The sequence below is a fragment of the Syngnathus scovelli genome, chromosome 6 (assembly GCF_024217435.2).
Source record: "Syngnathus scovelli strain Florida chromosome 6, RoL_Ssco_1.2, whole genome shotgun sequence".
Lineage (NCBI taxonomy): Eukaryota > Metazoa > Chordata > Actinopteri > Syngnathiformes > Syngnathidae > Syngnathus > Syngnathus scovelli.
In genome coordinates this window covers 19452163-19473369 of record NC_090852.1, presented here as the reverse complement: position 1 = coordinate 19473369, position 21207 = coordinate 19452163, and the positions used below count along the sequence as shown (strand labels likewise).

Sequence of the window (21207 nt, the reverse complement as noted above, 5' to 3'; positions counted from 1 at the left end):
ACGTGTTGAGAATCAAGAAGAAATTGACTTCATTGAGGCGTGCTAATGGAAAGCATCCCCAAAAGAGCTTTTCCTTTTTCTGTGCCATCCGCAAGCAAGATGTATGCACTATATATGAACTGTCACTTGCACCCCCCCCCCCCATCTAATTAAAGACCCTTCTATCCTCTGCGGTGGCTTGCATAATGTGCCCACCAGGAGCCACCCCCGTATACTGTATATAATTGTCCGCTAGTTCCTCTTCCCCCCCCCCCCCCCCCCCCCCATAAGAGAGCCACAAAGGAGCAGGATAATGGGCCCCCAGTTGTAGGGAAGTGAGCAGAGGCAGAGTGGAGCCACAACGTTGGCTCCAGACAGGCAGCGGGCCCGGAGGAGGCTGTCTGAGACGCTTTAAGGAAGGGGAAGAAGCGAGATGCCCAGCTCAGCAGCACGCTCCATCGCAAAATCGTATTATCCAGTTTAAAGGCGCTCCTCGTTGTAAGGACATTTTGTGTTTTTTTTCAAACGCTCTCCCCGAGTTTAGAGGACGTCGATGGTCGTCTATTAAAAGCAGCTCATGAAACGGAGCTGAATGGCTCCTTTTGCTGAATGCTGGCAAAGGCGCACGCACACTCACCACCAATCTAACCCAACACCAGCAATTATGAAGGAAGCCAGCGAAACCACATCCACCCTGGCAGCAGTTTGGAAGATTCCAGTAGGCTTGTTAAAAAAAAAAAAAAAAAAAAAGTGCACATTCCACCATCACAGAGGCCGTCTCCGGTTTCCGAGGCCACTGGACTCTCTCAAAGTGCATTGTGAGACCCCGGCGAACATACCTGGCGGACGGTCATCTTCTCCTTCCACTCATCTCCAACGCTATGGATTCTTGGGACCTCAAGGACATGTGGGCAAGTCAACGGAGACAATGCTTGCTTGACAGGTAGCACCGCCGTAGTTGTAGTCATGGTTGACAAAATAATCAACATACAAAATAGTGTTGGGAAACAAATGACAAAAAGGAGTCAATAAAACAGTAGAAACCAACCTTTTAAGCTGAGAAAGACACAAAAGCACCAGAGGAACATTCAGGACCGTCCAAGCTGCGATTCCAACCTCGAACCTGAGAACGATAAATGAAAACCTGCGCCGCTGTCTCTCTTTTAGGAAATGTCCAAAAAAGCAGACGAAAACAAGGTGACTTATGATGCGAATACTTTATTTTCAATGTGTGAATGGTTAGCTTTTCGTCTGGATATGAATCGTATACCAAAACTATACACCAAATCCAGACTGGGCCCTAATTTAGCTGTATAATTTCTCAAATTGGTATTGAAATTCTCTTTCTCTTTATATATATTTCTATATAATATATATATAAGCCAAAGTGCATTTCCATTTGTTTTCCTCTTGTCCATATACACATTGCACCATACATAAATAATGACATTGTAAAAAGGACTCCGTATTTACAAGTATAATATATATATATTTCATATAATATATAAAACTTTATATTAAATCTAGGTAGACGATATTTGGGATGGTGGGTCCATGTTATCTGTGGTTGTTGAGAAGGATCTCCAGCCAGCAGGGGCAGGAGGTGATGAACTGTCTGGAGTAGCAGGGCCCCCAGCCCTTGGCAAAGCTGATGCGCACGCTGTTGGGGTCGTAAGGTCCGTCCGGCAGCTCGGCCGCGTAGCGCAGCAGGCACGAGCGCTCGTAGTCAAACACCTTGATGGAGAAGCCCGGCATCACCTTGCGCACCACCAAGCTGCGGCCGTTGGGCGCGTCCAGCGTGGGCGAGTTGACGAAGATGGGGTGCTCGCTGCGGTTGTACGCCCACACGCCGTCCGGCTCTTTGCTGAGGAGGATGCCGTAGCCGATTTTGCCCCGCGTGCGCTGCACCGTGCTGCTGCGCTGCTCCAGGTTGAGCTGGCCCAGGCAGAAGCCCGTGCCCTGAGGTAGGTCGTAGAAGATGCTGACGGAGTGCTCGTACACTGTGTAGAGGCGGCCCACGCGCGTGCGGTGCTCCCAGTACGCCACGTTGCACCAGTGGTTCTGCTTGGGGGCGTCGGGTGACATGCTGGCATCTGCAAAAACACACACACGGACACACACACGCACGCTGGAGTCAAAACATCAACACCGGCCAGTCAAAAGGAAGCCTTACGTTTGGAGGGATCTGCTTTTTATTGTTGCGAGCAGATGGCTACACCGCTATAAATACTCAAGGAGGCAATCGAAGCCTTGTGCAAATACCGCTCGCTGCCTGCGCATCCATCCAACGCACACACACACACACACACGACGGACTATACATATCCCCGACCGAGGGTGTACCGAGGTCAATCCGAGGGAAGGCCCGCTATTCCCGCCACCGCCTCCAGAGGTCACTGTCACAACTGAAACCCCGTTAAGTCGACACACTCACTGTTTCCACTGATTAGTCCAAAATGCGTCCTTGTCACAGAGGAATGAATTTGCCAGACATCTCCCGATGAGCGATAAATCCGCTGGCTAATTCACTTTTCATGGCTGCTGTCTTTTCAGCAACAGCCTTTCGTGACTTAGTACTCCCTCGGCGGACGGACGGACGGCCGTCCGCGCGCACGCTAGCCTTTTGCATGCCACGTGAAATACATCCACAGTTTTTGTGTGTACGTTTTGACTGCTACAGAATATGATCATATCTTCCTCCTCACATTCCACAGGAGGAGGGAGGGTGTGATGCACATCCCCGCCCCCTCCCCCAGCCAGCGCACAACTCTTCCCCCTGCTGTGGGCCCAGGGACGGCATTCAGCTCCCTGACAACTTAGCACAAGCCCGTGACCCGCTGACCCCCCGGCCTTCATGCTATCAGCTCCCATTAACTCACAACACAGAGTGATGCCATTATTTTGCTTCACGGAGTCTATTGGCACAGAGGATTTAAAGCCCAAGGCCTGTGGCCCCATTCCTTTCAGCTTGTGTGCTCTCGGGGCGGGCGTAGTGACCGCCCGCCGCATTAACACATGCCTCGGAGGTGGAGGAGCCAAAGACGTCTCCCGTCACTCCGAGTGACGCTCTGCGCCGCGTTAATGAAGTTTGCGGAAAAGATTAGCCAAAAGCCAGACGTGCGCAGACGCAACTGCGCCTGCTGGCTTCGGGCTTTTCTGTGCAGACAGGCTTTCTGTGTGTTGGCTCAAACGACACCCGCCCTCCCTCCCTCCCTCCCTCCCTCCCTCCCTCCCCTCCCCCTCTTGTCAGGGGCCCCAACATGCATGTGCCATTAGTGAATTCCACACTGCGTGTGACTCCTCCACTCGGAGCTGAGCGTTTACGGCAAGCGGCCTGTACAAAGAAGTCAGAGCCAACTTGTTTACGGCCCCCTCCATTGTCTCAAATCAAACGGAGTCCACACATCAAGGTAAACTTTCAAAGTGTTCACACGAAAAGGCCAAATGGCAAATGTCGCCTTCCCTTTGGTCACCGCTATCTCTCTTTCACACGTAGCAGTGTGTTGCTTACGTTATTCTACTCGGCTTGAGCAAACTCTGTTTTTTTAATACCACATTTGGAGTTTACTGTAAAACTAAACAGATAACAAAAACAATTAGCCACATTGTAGATTTAAAAACAAGACATAATTGGATTTAGAAGAATTGCCAGTGCTAATGCTAAAGTAAATGTAGAATCCCATTGACATGCTAATGGGAATGAACATCGACTTCCTTCAAATTATGAATATTCATTCACACACTTTTACTGTGGTAATGCTCAAATTGACTTTGAGAAAACTAATTTGTAACTTTTTTTCTTCTCTTTTTAGAAATCCCTGCATGCACAGCAGGAAAAGCCAGTATTATTGCTAGGATTTGAATGTTTTACTCATTTACTTTGTAACTAATTCGTTTGGGTAAATTTCGAAATGAATGAAACGAACCACGATTCAATAGCAATCAAAATAATGGTAACGAGGCGGCTTTGTGAGCACGCAAACCAGGAAGAGTGACGAGGGGGGACAAAGGTTAGAAATGTAGCGAATGTTAAGCCAAAGGCAAGACAATGCAGGCACGCCGAGCCAGGCCTTTTCCTGCTTCTCTGTTGAGTCAAAGTGTGTCTACGTGTCCGCCAAGCAGACGTGTTTGTGTTTTTGTCCTCAACTTGTGTGTTTTGGCTACGGGAGGGGGGCCGCTGAGGTGAGAGCTTTGAGAGAAGGCCTCATTAGGATCTCTTTGACTGAACACGACCATCAGCGAGCAAGCGGAATGCTTGGAAAATCACCACGGCAACCGCGCGCTTTTTTTTTTTTCTTTTTTCAACTTCTCATGTCTGATGGGTCGGATTGAAAGGATGAGTTCTTTTGCAATGGAACTTCTGATGTCGGAAACGGACCAAATGTTTTTTAAGAGTGTATAACGCAAAGCAAAGAGCTTAGCAATGCCATGTTGAGTGTTTTCAACATTTTGCAATATTTTGTCAATGACTTTTCTGCTTACATGAGAGGGGGAGGGTCGTTCAAAGAGGACACGAATTAGGGCAGGGCGTGTGTCTCCTTCCCTCCCTCCCTCCCCTCCGACCACAGCAGAGGCGCCCGCCCGCCTGACTCTTTGAACGGCTGTTGGCCTTTGAGAGGGTCTGCTCAGGGTGGAGTCGCGGCAGGATGGGAGCAATTACTGCTGCTCTGCATCCATTTAACCCCGTCGCCCTTTCGCAGCTCTGTTTACCCATTAGAATAGTAGCTGGTGTTATTATTGTTATTTTATTCTCAAAAGCCTCTCCTCTTAGTGTCACTCTCCGAGTCGGTCGGCCGGCCGCAACATAGCCTCTTGCTTGTTGATGAGTTGCGACGGCTTATATAAGATTCAAAGTGCAGCCATCGCTCTTGTTAAGAATTGACAAGGATTTTCACTTCAATAAAATGCTCTTACGGTAAAACAATATCTTGGCAGATTAACAACAAGCATATTTCACCTTGCTGTGAAATATTTCAATTTGGTTGGATTTTTTTTTTTTTTTTTTGCAGTCTTGTGCAAATTCCATCGACTTTCAAGCTACGGCTTCCAAAATGCAATCAGCTTGGCAGTATTGACCAGTCTGTCAAATGAAGTGCTGAGACCTCATTTCATTAGAGCGAGTGAGCGAGCGAGCGAGAGGGCGAGCGAGTGAGCGGGGCTACAACAACGCAAGGTCAAATGAAATTCTTTTACAAAGTGACGCTTGAGTGCGGTCAATTTTCCAACCCAATAAAAAATTCCATACATTTGCATTCCATTCTGCACCTCAACCATTGAAACGTGTGCCATCATCATGCAGGTATCATACGACGCTAACGAGCGAGCCCTGAAAACGACTTGAAGCCTAAAAAAACGGAACTAGTCGGTATTAAAACGCCACCTCCATTACAACCAATCCAGAGTGGAGTGAACTCATTCCTCCGCGAGTCTACAGCGGAGAGGAGGGAAGAAAAAAAAAAAAAAACACTGTTGCAAGGGGAAAAGGGAGGAGAGGGGGGGGCAGCAGTCTCTCATCCTGTGCCAAGGATTAGATTCCCCTCCGGCTATTAGTCTCTCCCAATGAACTGATGGGGGGGGGACTTTATGGTCTTTGTATTGCGCTTGTAACATTTTGTGAGCATTCCTTCGCACCTCGCCCCCCGAACATACTTTACCTTTTTCTAGCTAAAACAACAAGCTAAGCATGGTCCTCTTCCCCCTCCGTTTCAAAGCACAATGGCTCCCGCCGGCAGACTAGAACCCTGAGCAGGCAACATTTCGGCTGGCGTCTGGGCTATCTCTGCCATCAAAGTCAGCTTTATCAGTCAGACACGCCGACTGAAGCTGCTTTTATATGTCTACGGATCCGCCCCCCTCTTTCTCCCCGAGGTCTAGTGTGCGAGGGAGGGAGGGAGGGAAGGAAAGATATGCGCTGCCGCAAAACAAGGCAAAAGTGAGAAACCGAATCCAGCAAAGCCAGCTTGCCAGGTCACAATGGGAATACTTGACATTGTCATCCACTTCCTTTACATTTTTCCCGCCGTCGTGGGACGCGTCCCTCCGGGGAGGAAAAGCGCGGCGCCCTTCATGTAGCAGATAACGATCCATAAATTAGATCAATACATTTTAGAAAGGCTACAGAGAGTAAAAGCGTGGTGGAGGGAAACTGCTGGCCGGGAAGGTGAAAGGACGGCGACGTGCTACTCATTTCCTCGGCGCTTCCTCTAAAGCCGTGACACGCGAGGGAGTCGTGCGGTCGAGTCCTTCGGTGCCCTTCCAAGCTGCGGAGGGAGGGGGGGGGGCGGGCGAAGGTCGCGCCGTCAAGGCCCGCAGACGTGGCCGCCGAGCACCCAAAGCAAAACAGTCAGCCGGCATCCTGCTGGGTGGCGGCGCTCTTTGACCTCCTCGCACAACCTTGGTGTGCGTGCGCTAGTGTTTGTTTGCGAGTGTGTGAGGCACATTTCAGCCATCAAGAGGACCCTGCACATTCCTCGGCTCCCCCTCCCCCGCCTCCTTGGAGCTTCCTACTCTGGTTAGGACGTGGGGGGGTGGGGTGCAACGAGGAGCTTCACTTTTTTTTTTTTCTTCTTCTTCTTGGAGAGTATGTTTAAAAAATCCAATTGAATGATCTTATAGGTTTTTGGAAACACTTTCCAAAGGCAGCACGGTTGAGTAGCGGTTAACATATCAGCGTTGCATCTGAGGTTGGGGGTTCAAATCTAAACTTCCTGTGCAGACTTGGAATGGATACATGATTATCTCATTTTCCAACTAACACCGTGTTGTTTTCTTCATCTATTTAAAACTCTTGCCATTGATGAGACTCTTCCGGGAATGCCGCCGCCAGCCGTGGCCTTCAAAGTCCCAGACCAAAAAAAAAAAAAAAGGCTTTAACACTTAACACTAAAGACTTTGGTTACATCATCTTCCCAAAAAAGAAAAGAAAAGAAAAAGATGACTCATGTGTTCAACGGGCATAAAATAGCAGAAATGAACCTGCGGGAATCTTTGACCGATGTGTATGAAGTTTTTTGGGGATTCCAGCGCGTGATGGACACTGGTAGTTGCAACTATCGATCGGGCCCACTGGATCAGAGTCTGTGAGGCCAATGTGTTCTGTCAGGATAATGTGGCACCCGAGTTTATGTTTCAATCACAACACTTGCCGGGCCTGTAACACACACGACGGCTCCACCGTGAACATCCAGACACCAGCAGCTCCCCAAACACAGACAACAAGGCCCCCGCCCCTCCCCTCCCCGCCCCTCCCCTTCCACTCCATTCATTCACAACAAGAAAGACATCGATTAAAAATGCAGCAGTGAACATTTCCAATCAGCGGCGTGGCCCTTCCTTCCCTGTCAACATCTGCATCTGGAGTCTTGAAGCAGCTAAAGGCAAGGGCAGGATTTCATTAAGAAAATGATGTGCTGGCAGTCACAAAGAGGGGAAGGAGGGGAAGTTGGAGCCAGACCTCTAATTTAAACCGTACCCTGAAATGCGACAGCCTGACTGCACGTACTCAAGCCACACAGCCAAGAGTGGAATAAAAGGCGCACGAAAGAAAAGACACGTATAATAAACATTTCAAACGTCAACAGATTTTTTTTTCTTTTTTTTAAACGACTCGAGGGCAGGGATAGAGTCAATAGGGATTTATTTACACGTGAGGATGTTTACACATTAAAACTTTCAAGGGAATTTTACTAGTCGATGTTGTCAGAGGGCAAACACACGCAAATGAACAAAAGTATTGGGACAATCAGTGCATTTAAATCCAGTTAGTTCAAACATGTTTTTCCCATCATTCAGCTGTCTCAATACTTTTGTACACTGCTTATCCCGGTCAACAAAGGCTCGAGGTCATTAAGACTAAGCTGTTTTGTTTAGTTATCAAAGAAATATTTGAGCTTTAAAAAAAAAATAAATAAATAAAAAAAGGATATCTATGTCGAGTCTCGGTCCCATGTTGGGTCACAGCCGTGCGAGAGAGAGAGAGAGATTTATGCCCGGCAGATCAAGTTTACCATAATGAAGGAGAGAAAATCATGTTTCTCCAGTTACATGTGAACAGCCAGAGAAAATGAAGCGCTTTATTGTTCCTCTCTGTCCACAATGAGCTTCTGTGCTTCCCCCTCTCGTTTGGAGATGTCGACTGACATGGGCCTCTGCGGCTAATCCGCCGCGCACAGCCACATTCTGGTGGCTCAAAGAATGCGCCGGCTATTCTGAGTTGGAAAACGACGGACGGCTAGAGAGTGGGCCGCAACTGTCCCAGCTCCTCTGGGGAGGAAGGGAAACAAATCGGGAGTCTATTTTCGCCAGCCATCGGACCACGGGGCCAAAATCATAGGCCGATGTGGATTTATAATTGTGGGCGAAAATGGTCAGAAAATAAAAACAGCCCTCACGACTGGCACGCCCGCCGCACGCACGTCTTTGCCAGGCAAGCACATTTACAGTGGCGGCTCAGAAAAGGGACCATTGTTCCCCCCACTCTCAGCCTTGAGAGGAGGCAGCACACTAAAACACTAAACTAACAGTTGGACATTCCATACATTTTTAATGGCATCGCACGCTCCTTATTTGTTGCCGTAACCTCCTGCCCCCCCCGGACGGAGCTGAATGAATGGCGCCATTGCCGACGCGCTGCCGTGTGAAGCCGGAGAAGATGGCAGCGGAAACCCTCCGCACTATTAGGTCACTTGCTTGGATTTAAAAAAGAAAATGGGGCAGAAGTCTTCTCAGAACCCTCGGTTGCTTCGACACTGTACACACAAACACGCCGCACACACCTCATTCTGTCGGAACACAGCGCACTGTGTTACCTTGACTGACAAGCATGGTGCCGGGAGATTAGCCCGAGAGTCACGCATGAGTTTTTTTTGATGAATCTTTATCTGTGAGCCCTTCAGAAGTGAGTCAAACAGCCGACAGCGCTGGCACCACGCTGGCTGGCCAAAAAAGACAGATAAATACTCAGCCCGCATGCTTGTTTCTCCTCGTGGCACGTAAAAGAGTTTTAGGCGGCGGCGAGGACTGCTTTCGATTAGCGCTGCGGCCGGCGTGCTATTATGCTCGTGCGCAGGCAACATTCTGAGGAGGACTTTTTTTTTTTTTTTTTCCCCCCATCCAAAGCCAACATGACATTTGTTTTATTCCTGTAAAGATCCTATATATAACTACAATGTGGCTCAGTTTAGCACGGAACTTCAACAAAGCTGAATTGTGAGCGAAAGGGACAAACGTGTGACGCAGTTGCAGTCTGTCCAATTGTTTGTTCGCTAGCCGGCAATTTCCCCAGACTTGTAGGGCCATTATATAATTGCTTGTGTGGGTCATGCCAGTGTGGCCATGACAATAAATGTGGGCTGGAGTTTGGATGATGACCTGTTCTGAAAGCAACTTTTTTTTAATATGTGATTTTTTTTTTTTTTTTAATAAACACAATAAAATCATCTCTTCTACAAAAAAACAACATAGCACCATCTAACTATCGGTGACTGGTATCGGCAGCCTCTGCAAGTACCCGATACTTACAAATAAGGCATCGGTACTTGCTCATCCGTCCGTCTTTACTACGACACAAAATGTGCCTTCTTCCCCAAACAAAGCGTGCCTTGTAATAAGCAGACACATGATGCCATCATCTTTGTCGGAATCATAAGTAAGTGCCGCGCCGCGCCGTGTCGCGCCGCTCTGATGCCACGCTAATTACGGGGCAGGCACGTCTCTCGCCATCTTGCCGACACACCCCGCCGCAGGGAAGGACAAACCAGATGAGAGATTAGAGTGCTAAACGGTCCCATGGTGAGTTGGGCTGGACTGAACCGGACGCACTGAAGGACTTCTCAACTCGGACAGCTCATAAAAAAACGGTTTTAAAAATAGGTCAATGTTTACTTGGCCTTATGGCTACACAACTTAAAGGACAAAAATGGATACGTCTTAATCTAAAGGCCAGATGGCGTTTTTTGTTTTTTTAAAACAACCTAGTCTGCAATCAAGCCACAAACAATCAAAACAACTACAAACGTGCACACACACACACACACGCCCTTGCGTGCACAACAACGGGACGGACGGGGGCATGCTGATGAAGCGTCGCCGAGGACATTGAGCGGCGGCGCGGCCTCTGAGAGGAAAAGTTGAAAGTGGATTTCTGATCACAGTCTAACAATGCTGAGAAAGGGAAAATGAAAAATGTGCTTATCGCTCTTATCAATGGCTGCTTTCTGTGTGTGTATGCGCCTGTTACGTAAGAGGAAACGGAAACCGGCCTCCCAGGACAGGAACAGATACTTGAGACGGGAATTGTGGCTTTACACGGCCACGCAGAGAATAGAGCAAGGGACCCCCTCAGGATGTGAAGCACCGAGCTGGCCGCGACAAACGGGGTGACGAGAAGCCCCTACAAGAGCGCCGGCCCGCATATCGCTGGGCTCTCCAACATTCCTCAGGCTCCCCCCGCTGTCAGAGCGGTGGTCCGCCTCCTCGCTACTGCTACAAAACCCAGGCCGCTTTTTTAAAGCAGGATGTTTGTCCGAGGACTCCTTCCCCTCAAATAAACAAGCCGCAAAACCTGATTTCAGGGGGCATGGGTGGAAGCACTCCAGTCACATTATTTCCACATCCCGTATCCTGGAGCATCGCCGGCCGCTCCTGAGGGAGTGTGGGCGGCCGGGCGGGCGCTGGGACCGACGGACAGGGCTGGGAAAGACTCGGGTCTGCGGTGGAAATCCGACCAGATGTGCCAGGCTGGCCAAAGGAAGAGATGAGCCCAAATTACAAGGTGCTGATGAAATCCTGGCAGCGACATCCCTTGTTTGGCCGTGAAAATGTCGAACTCGTTGGCTCACTTTTGGCCCGCGGGCCAGAGTTTGAATCCCCTTGGTTAGCATATTCCGCAGAAAGAGAAACGATTACTGCGGGGACCTCTAGTAAGCGGTCATTCCAGGGAAAGGGGCACAAGATTTTTCCGTTTCTTCAGTCCAGATTTCCTACACTGGCAGGAAGGGGAAGAAAAGAGGGCATCAGCCATTGGGGTCACTTTGCAGTGCAAATGCGAGGGAGCCCTTGCAATCACACCGGCGTGACTGCGCGCCGACTGCTATGTTGACAAATTGTGTCTTGATGGGCCACGCAAGCTGTGTTGACGCAAGAATGCAGGCAGACTGGAGCCGCCGTATTACAGCAGTCTCAACGGGTTACATCATTCATTGATCGTAAACATGCTTTGCTTTTGCAGGAAAGCAATGTTGGCGCGTCTACAAACGGTACAAACGGATACAGAGCACAGATAACTTTGGATATAAAAACTTTCAAGTGACGTAATTGCGCAAAACGACTTTGATTGATGAATATTATGATTCGCCGATGCATAACACCACAACGCCAACTACTGGCGAGGAGGACTTATTCTAGGCCAGATTTAAATTTTTTACCATAAGTGTCATGAGCTGGTATCAGAAGCCTAAGTATCCGATATGAATACCCAAAAACATTTCAAAGAGATCTTTTAAAGCCCTCGTTTTGAAAAGTGCAATTACTGCAAATGTATTTGTTTGTTGGCTGTGTGCCTTTAAGGGGCGTGGCCTAGTGAGATTCATTCTGTATATGAGCAACTGTGGCTCTCCTTGCCCACATGCAAAGGCATTATGGAAACTTAACAGCTCCATTTTATGATTTCATTGAGTCGACATGCATGGTCGTAACAATGCACTTCCCCGTCATGTATTACTTGCCAGGGAATTGTCTTTGAGCAGGCCAATTCCAGCTGGTGAAATCAAGTTGTCCCTGAATGAGAGAGTCGTAATAAAGTCAATATGAAGGGAGACAGCGGCCCTCAGACACTCATACAGGAAGCAATGAGGCCTGCTTCAAAGGCCTTCGCTCCGATGTGCGCACGACGAGTCCCGGGCGCTGAGGAAACAGGTGTGCGGCGGACGGGCGGGCGGGCGGGCGGGCACGCTGGGAGGGCAGCGCAGTCCACACCGCACACACACACACACACACGCATAGCATAGTTTGCGTGCACAGGCTCCCAAGTTGGCCTGACGTAAACAGACATCCCAGCAGAGCGTCTGGTGAAGGCTGTCTTTCTCCCACAATGTGACGCAGCCATGTTGAAATAAAAGGCTGAGAATGGTCCAGATGGCCGTGAGCACATATTAGCTAAAGATAGCAGCCAAAGCCGGCCGGCCGGCCATATTGATAATGGCCGCTGGGCTGGGTCTTTCATGCCAGCAGAAAATAATGATTGTGAATGGCGCCAATCACATTTTTATCAATGATTTGTATCAAAACGACATCAAATGCTTTGTAACTATTCCGCGTTACCAAAGCAACCGTTTTGAACGTGCAACCCAGAAGAATGCGCATCGATCATTTGCGCGAGCCCGCCGGGGCTGCATGCTGGGTTTGATTATTCCACACATGACACCCCACCCACCCGTGTTTACTTGTTCTTCTGACAGGGTTAGGAGTCAGGCTCCCATTCGCACACCAGGCAGGCCGGCACGCTCGTGAGTTGAGCTGCCGGATCGCGTGGACTGTGATTTCCAGGTCAGCAACACGCTAAATGTACGATGACTTGACAATTTGCACGACGGGGGCGGGCCGGCCGGCCGGCAGGTCGGAGTGAGTCCAGCTGCGCTACGGACAAAAAGATGGGCAAGTCTGCGTAGACACCACCTTCTGGTCCACCCGAGTGCGGCCAGCGGCAAGACAGTAGGAAGGAAACCTAAGCCTCGCATGTCTCGAAGCTCCCTGCTCACCACAGTCTCACAGGAATTGTGGTGCACGCTCTGACAAGCCCCTCATTTGTTGACTCAGGGAGTGTCGCCGCACTGGGTGGTGACAGCCGTCTAGCAGGGGGAGCAGCCCGGCCGGCCGGGCCTCTCGGACGGAACGGGTCGGCAGCCTCCGAGGAAAAGCGCTCCCTAGCAAACGAGGCCCGCTCCGTCCTCCCCGGTTTCCGTGATGCCGGCCGGCGCGGCTGCGAGGCCGCCAGAAAGCCGTGTTTCATTTCAAATGAGAGGACAGTCTGTCTGTTTCGACTCACTTCCTTTGGCGCCTCGCTTCCACGACAGCCACGCATGTGCGCAAGTTATGCGTGCGTGCGTGCGTGTGTTCCTGAATGAGCCCGGATCTTATTACGCTTTTATCCCACTCAAATATTTCTGAAAGGAAAACAGAGGGTGGGGGGGGGAGAGGCCCGCCCGCCCGCACGCCCTGCGGAACCGCTACTTACAATGAAACCTTTATCTGAGCAGCTCTGGCTCTTAATAGCTTTTAATGAGAAGGAATAAAACACAAGGCCAAAATGAAACCTGGTCAGTTTGTGCATTCATTCAGACGTGCTCGACAGCCGCGCTAAATACAGGACTGACCTGTTGTCAAGGTGCTTGTGTGAGGAACTACCTTTTTTTTTTTTTCTTTTTTTACTATATACAAACAAACTGGTGGAAAGCACTTATTGTATTCACACCAACAAGTTTTTTGTAATGGTCCATAATTTGTATAGCCAAAACGTAAACAATCATGCGACATCCAAAAGCGGGTCTCTCGCAAAAATTATTTTCTTTATAACTATGAAAGGCTCATAATGATTTTCTAAAACGGAATTATTGGTGTAAAAAACACACACATACTTCGAAATGTATTACAGTCATGAAAAACAACCAAATCAATTCTTCCTTGTCATAATGACCAAATACGATCCTGATTTTTGTTCCCCTCTCCTTATTTGGAGACAGACGACAGTTGGACGAGCACACCCACCTGAGAATTCCCCCAGAGTGACGTTGGGTGAGCCGGCCGCCTCGGTTTCAGTGTAAGACAATGTGGAGTCTGACAGGTCTGCGGGGAAAGGAAAGAGGAATTAGTCTCCTCATTAGGTGCATCAGGCTCCCTGCAATGTTGCTACAGGCCTTCTTCTCCTGCTACCATTCATCATTGCTAGTGTCAATATCATGTTCCCCATCCACTAAAGACTATTAGTTTCATCCCATAATAGATAACAGCGCAGGCTCACTAACAGGCTTTAACTGATGACATCTCCCTCCCTCACTCCCTCCTTCCAGAAGGCTCAGCTGGTCTCGTGCTAGCCGGCCCGGCAGCCAGGCGGCACTCGCTATTAAGGACACTTTTTTTTTTTTTTGGTGTGAAAAATGGATACTTCACTGGATCCCAACGAGCAGAAGGAGACTGAGCCAGGATGTTTCCGTTAAAGCCGGCCGGTATTGAAAGAACTTCACTAAGTTGTTGTCGAGAAAGGCTCGGAAGTTCGAGACGTGGCATGTGAAGCTGGAGATTAGGAGTGCGGCTTACCCAGTGGCTTGTGTTCTTCATTAGGGGACAGCCTTGAATATGGAGGTGGGGGTGACTCTGCAAAATTAAAGATATGCTGTTAAAAATATATACATTATTACAGCACAAGAAAAAAGGAAATGATATTCAAAATCGGCAAAAAATAAGGGCGATTTTTCCCTTGTTGTCAAATTAAATACAAAAGTAAAAAGTCAAATAAATGTTATGGCCCAGATTTATGTCTTTATTGTTCGGACCAAAAAGGAGGTTATTTAATTCATTATATATGTGTATGTATTATTTTATTAATCGGTATACAAAGTATACATTATGCTGATAATAAAGGTTACGTGAACATTACACGTTACATTACACTCGGATACAAGCGGCCGAAATGAGTTTTCTCCGCAGGATGTCCGGGCTCTCCCTTAGAGATAGGGTGAGAAGCTCGGTCATCCGGGAGAGACTCGGAGTAGAGTCGCTACTCCTCCACGTTGAGAGGAGCCAGATGAGGTGGCTCGGGCATCTTATCAGGATGCCTCCTGGACGCCTCCCTGGGGAGGTGTTCCGGGCATGTCCCACCGGTAGGAGACCCCGGGGACGACCCAGGACGCGCTGGAGAGACTATGTCTCTCAGCTGGCCTGGGAACGCCTTGGGATCCCCCGGGATGAGCTGGATGAAGTGGCTGGGGAGAGGGAAGTCTGGGAGTCCCTCCTGAAGCTGTTGCCCCCGCGACCCGACCCCGGATAAGCGGAAGAAGATGGATGGATGGATGAACATTACATACAACAAATTATTATTATTGTGGGACAAACTTTAAGCTGCGAGACAAGCTACATTTTGATCCAAAAGGCCAATCCACTAATACAACTTTATTTATACCGCGCATTTCCCCTACGTCGAAAATTCAACTTACAAAAAGCATGCTACTTTCTGACAAGGAAAAATAGCTCTTTTGTCACAAAGAGAAATGAGGAGAGGAAAGTTATGTGTGTTTGCTCCAGGGGAAAAGGAGAAAAGCATCAGAGCGGCGAGTCCTTTAAGAGTGGCGGCAGTAATTGCCAGGATCTGAGCAGCTCGCTCGCTCGCTCGCTCGCTCACTCACACACAGACACAGCGAGTCGCTCTGGCGCCAGCAGTATGCAAACTTTATATTATCACCACTCCTCCACCTAAATAGCACGAGGGGACCTCTTAGGACAAAAGGGCTTTTAAAGGCGCAACTTGAAACGGAGCTCATTTCAAATGTACAATGCCCGACCAAATAAAAGACGACGGCGGCGGCGGTGGTGGCGGGTTTCCCACAACAAATTTCAGTTTGGCCTCCGAATTTTACCTATCTTCCGTTAGCGTTTCCGAACAATGCCCGAGCCGGTTGATTAAGATCTCGATTCAAAGCTCGGGCCTTGAATAGCATGAAAGAAATACCATCGCTATCGGGCCACGCGTGGATGCATGTGAGCTATGTCTACTACGAGCCGACCTGAAATGTGTCGTGTGAAGTCCCATCTCCCATTTTTAGAATGGAGCAAGGAAAGACATCCCCCCCCCCCCCCCCAAAAAAAAAAAAACCCAATCGTGTCTTTGTGTGCACAACACGGGAGTTGCTTTCAATTTGATATTGTTGCGCGCATGCCTTCGAAAAGCCGAAAGCAGCCAGCTGGCGTGTAAACATGGATGTTATGGAAAATCCACCTCCTGTGCCAGAGAGAAGACCGAAATACCGACGCTCGCATCTTTGCACATGATAGTGTACGTTGTCATGGCGTCGCCGGGGGTCAAGTGGCCCCGTGTTGGGGGTTTAGCCAAACGGCAGTCTTGCCCGCCGCCTGATGTTTAATGTTTGCAATCAGTCAAGGAGCCCCACGACATGCGTACAATAGCCCTGAGTTCGCTTCGTTACAATGATTACGACAATTATGGGTGTTGAATGGAATCCGCCTCAATGACACTTGGGAAAATATATTTAACTTCCAAACAGTTTCAGACACTCTGAAGTCATGTGCAAGACATTAGTGAATGGTTGCAGTGAAAACGTTTTTTTTTTTTCTCTTTTCTCAAAGAGGCAAACACACGGCGTCATTGTCAGGCCAATATGTCACAGGCCGGCGTGAGTGATGCTTTGCTATATAGACTGAGAAATCCTTTTTTCATGGCAGTACACAAGTTCATGGAGCCTTCACATTAGCCGGGACGGAGAGGATGAAAATCTGTACGAGTCGAGCAACTTTACACCTAGGATTGGGAGAAATGACGAATTCTATTCTTGAGACATTTCTTCACTTTGGGCAATGATGTGATTTTTCAACTGTAATTGGCTCAATAATTTGGCTTTAGATCAGTGGTTCTTTACTGCTCATGGGCTCCCTCTAGCGGTGCACAATAGCATCACTGAATCAAATGTTCAAACTGCGTAAATATTACATACACTTCAAGCATATTTTTTTTGTACAGGTTAGTTGTATTTAATCTTCTCAAACATTGACATGCTTGGTAAGTGAGTCACTTTGATTTAAGGTAGCGTTAATGCTCAAACGGTGATAACAATACTTTGTCGGGACTAAAACCCAGCATCTTGTTTTTGGATGAACACTTGGGCCTACTAGGCTACTGTATTTAAGTATTGGCGGCATTTCAGTGTTTCGGAGCTGTTACTCAGTGATTTGAGAAGAACTTCGATAGAAGACGTTACGGTGGAGTTCTTACCTGGCCCACAGAGGCGGCTGTAGTGATAAGGATTGCAGCATACAGTTGGACTGTCCGGGCCCCAACAGCTCTTACACTCACAGAGCGGTTTGAGCTGGGCCGGGTGCTGGAGGTCGGACCAGCGGTACAGTTTACACACCAGCAGCTGCGGGGGAGCCACAAAGCCGCCCAGCTTCAGCTCAGTCCGGGACACCAGCACACAGTCGCTGGGGAGGCCGCCTTTGGACTCCACCGCTTCCAGTAAAGTATCCAGCGCCTTCTCCTTGAGCTTTTTCAAAAGCAAGTGCGTGGCCGACTTGAGTTCTTGCTCGTGCACGGCGCGCGGCATGGCCTCCCGGCCGGCCTCGGGGGTTCCGGCGTCCCGCTGGCCGAGGCCCCTGAAGGCCAAGTGGCACGACCCGGGGGGGTCCCTGCTACCCGGGGCCGCCTCTGGAGCCCTGAGCTCGGAGTGGTCCCGCTCTTTAAATAAGCAGCACGTCACCGTCCTGGAGTCGCTGTCCTGCACGGAGCGGGGACCCCGTTGGTCCTGCACGCACCCAGCGTCCCCATCTTGGTCCACCGCCTCCACGGGGCCCCCGGCGTTGCCGCTGGGGGTCACCGGTCGGAACTCCGTTTTGGGAATCTTCTGCGGGTTGTTTGCGAACGCATCGTCCCTGCACCCCTCGCTAGTTTGGCCATTTCCATCGTCCCCCTCTTTATCTGGAATCAAACGGCTTCTCCAGAGTCGCCGCACAAGACCTGAGCGTTTCGTCCTGAACATACGACAACTTGACTATCTATTAGGGTTGGGGGGTGGGAGGGAGGGAGGGAGGCTTACTCGCGTACGGCTGTCCCGACGTTGCGCACACTCGACATGAAGAAGTGAGCGAAAGGCCGTGCAAGGCATGCACAGCCGACCGACGACCACTGCTGTCCAAGCGGCAACATTAGACGCGCGACGCACCGCTTGCGTCTACGCGCAAGAGAAGAACATTAGCGACCATACCGTGCACAAATGCAGCCAAAGGAAAAGCATAAGAAGGCGTCTCGGCGGATTGTTTACAAGAAAAAACCGCGGAAGACGTGGAGGTCCATCATTGAAGGGGGGTAAGAGAAAAAAAAAAAAAAAAAAGTAGCACCACCGCCAAGCTCCAAAAATGCAGACTTGAAAGTTTGGCACTTTGGTTTGTTTGTTACACGCCGAGCGCGGAAGCGACGATTAAATCCCAAAACGACGCACGGGGTATTAACATCCTCGTCCTCTTGAGACGGTCACTGCTTCTCTTCTCTTCTCTTTTGTTTTTTTTTTACAATCCCAACAATGGATCCATGCGAGCGGACGCGAAGTAGAGGAGCGATCCCGGGGAGCAAGAAGCGCATTCCTGCTTCTCTCCTCAGAAGTCCAAGCAAACTGCAAGCAAGCCAGCTCGCTTTCTTTCCCTGTTTCGCTCCTTTTCACTCCCCCCTTTCCTCTCTCTCTCTCGCTCTCTCTCTCGCTCACACATACACACACACGCGCACACACACACACACACACGCGGGGCCCCCGAGGAGAGCGCTGGAGCCATTGGCTGACTACCATCATGTGCTAGTCTAGACACTTTGGCGGCTGGGAGCTGCACTGATTGTTGCGCAAACAAGGTTTCAAGTTTCTTAACTCTTAAAGGCGAAACGGCCACCTCTCGCTTTAACTTCAACTCACTTTAAAAAAAAACAAAAAAAAAAACTATTTACATTTCAGCTTATCGGCCACCGCTGAAAAATAACAAGCAACTCCCATGTTATTTTTTTCCCCCCCAAGATAATTTTTTTTGTGGCTCTTTCATACCCGAATAACACGTTGACATGCATCAACGGTCTTATTTGGAATTTTAAAAAATCAGATTTTTGTTCTTGCGTGCTTTTATGTGGAATTCAAAACCCTGATTATTATATTTAGGTTTTAAAAGGGTGACATGTACATTTAGTCACTGATGAAATGATATAAAACATTGCTGGGCTTAATAACCCAAGTGCAATTTTAATGATCATTGAAGTAGAAGGATCCAGTCAGAAGTAGTGAACGAGTCTCGCATTTGATTTGTCTATTCACGTGGGTGTTAGCGGCAGATCATTTTCATGGCTGTTGATATAATGAGAAAATAAGTTTAGTGCGAGTTAAACGCAGGAACCGGGCCGTGTGCTACGTGGATGTCATTTTTGTAAAGGGGCATGCAGGGGTCAAGCTCTCCCGCACCACCTGAGCTGAAATTTGATTGCCAACAGCAGCGTTTCCATCGCGGCCGTAGCTTTTTAACAAACACAATTAGCAGTGTTTGTGGGCGGGAGGCCAGCGAAGGGTCACCATTTGCTGCTTGAGACTTGATAGTCAACACAACAAAAGTGACTCGACAAAAAATTGAGTATTGAAAAAAAGAAAAAAAGGATTTAAGTTTAACCCCTACAAGCTTGTGCAATATGAATTTTACCATGAAATGTTATTTATAGCTATGACGTTTTAGAAAAAATATTACCTGTTACTTCATCATAAACCATATACATAACTAAACATATAATTATATTACTATTCTGAAAATCTGAAAAAAAGAGTATGTGAAGTCTCACATTTACATTTTTTTTAAGATCACCTCAACATGTGAATGATTAGTCTTGCGTATGTTTTCATATAAATAAAAACAAAAGCCGGAACGCCATCTTTACAAATTCGTACCCGCTTATGTAATTCGTAGTCAGATGTACAGTAGAGTCAATATTACGAGCCACAATTAGATCCACTCACTGAAATCAAAGGTCAAAAGGTCACCGGGAACCGCTTGAGGTTAAGTTTCTAGCTCAAGGAAAGTTTGACACTGGCCCCGTCACCACTCTCTACGACTATTCCGTGACCAGAGTGAAAGTCAACGTAATCTGGTCGCGATAAGTCCTGGCTCGAGAATCAGCGTGGCAGAGACGCCGGCCGGCCGGCCAAGTCGCAGTAACAAGATGCTCGGGGGGAAAGAGTTCAAGTGTATGAATTGGCTGGCGACCCCTGCTTGGAAAAAGTCACAGTGTACAGTGGAATCATCTTTGAACACCCTGAGATCATTTTGGGGCATCAACTTATCAGGTGAAGAGAGAATGTCTGCTTCACTATAAAAAGGCTTTCACTTCTTTTTACACTTGTGAGGCAGTCAAGAATGTTGATGATATTTTATTGATAGTATCTATTAGTTCCAATGGGGGGAGGGGGCTTCATATTGTATTGAATTTGTTAAAAAATCCTGTATCCTAATGGCGATGTCATAACGAAACGTGCTTGAAAAGTAGCTGTGTTATTTTCAGCCGCGATGGTGTATTTTGTGCGCACATGCTCACCGCCGTCACCAGGATCATCTTTGAAGCTCTCAGGGTTGCACCCGCGTGGGTGCCAGTGTCCGCACGGGAGTCATGTTTCCTTGGCAGGCTGGGGGGGGCTTTGAGCCACAGGGAGGTTACAGCGGGAGGACACGGAGGCCATCACGCCTGCGATGTGTTACGGGCACCTGTTGCAAATGCATTCTCCTCTGCAACTCAATCACAGGTCAGGCAAGGAAAAGAAAACTGTTATTCCACAAAGCCGCTGTCAAGCAATTTTCAATTCATTGGAAGGGCACAAAACGCTTATTATTTAGGTCGCTTAATGAAGCCTTCACCGTATATTCGCCCCCTGGTGGTTGATTGGTTTTCACCTCATTGTGAAGAAAATATTTTTCAAATACTATCAAAAAGGTAATAATATCCAACACAATCCGCTACCGACAGATCCAGCTGATGTTTCGATGTGCGATTTTAGATGACATCCAGTTAACACAACTGCCAAGCATGCCATTGCCTAAAATAGGGTTGAGGCGATCTGCCTGAAATGTTGCTGTGGCAGCTCTGTGCAGATGTACAGAACAATCATTTGGACCACGTGACGACCATGCGCCGCGGCGTTACAGTGCAACGAAAAACCACCATGTCTTAAACATGGCGCCATTTGTGGTTCTTAAGAGAACTTTATGGTTTTAAAGTGCATGATGAGCAGCTGGGTGTGTTTACCACTGGTTGTTGGAATAGTTAAAAGCAAGACGGTAACTCCCTATGACCTTGTGACTCTCCACCTCATGGATATTTCAGGAGAGATATTACAAAGAGGGAATCTGGTCAATTGGAAGATGAGCGGCGATATACCAAGCGTGCCATGATAAAAATTTGATTGAATTGTGCAAAAGGTTTACACATTCATATTTTTG

The 21207-nt window shown here is 48.5% G+C and overlaps 1 protein-coding gene across 1 annotated transcript; it reads right to left on the bottom strand.

Annotated features, from left to right (window-relative positions):
* Positions 1–1181: 1181 nt before the first annotated feature.
* On the bottom strand, positions 1182–20281 carry smad6b (SMAD family member 6b). The gene is made up of 4 exons (XM_049724152.2): positions 16976–20281; positions 14290–14346; positions 13741–13818; positions 1182–2072 (listed from the first exon to the last, which is right to left on the bottom strand). The coding sequence occupies exons 1-4, from the start codon at positions 17733–17735 to the stop codon at positions 1537–1539; spliced, it is 1431 nt and encodes a 476-aa protein (XP_049580109.1). The 5' UTR covers positions 17736–20281; the 3' UTR covers positions 1182–1536.
* Positions 20282–21207: the final 926 nt, after the last annotated feature.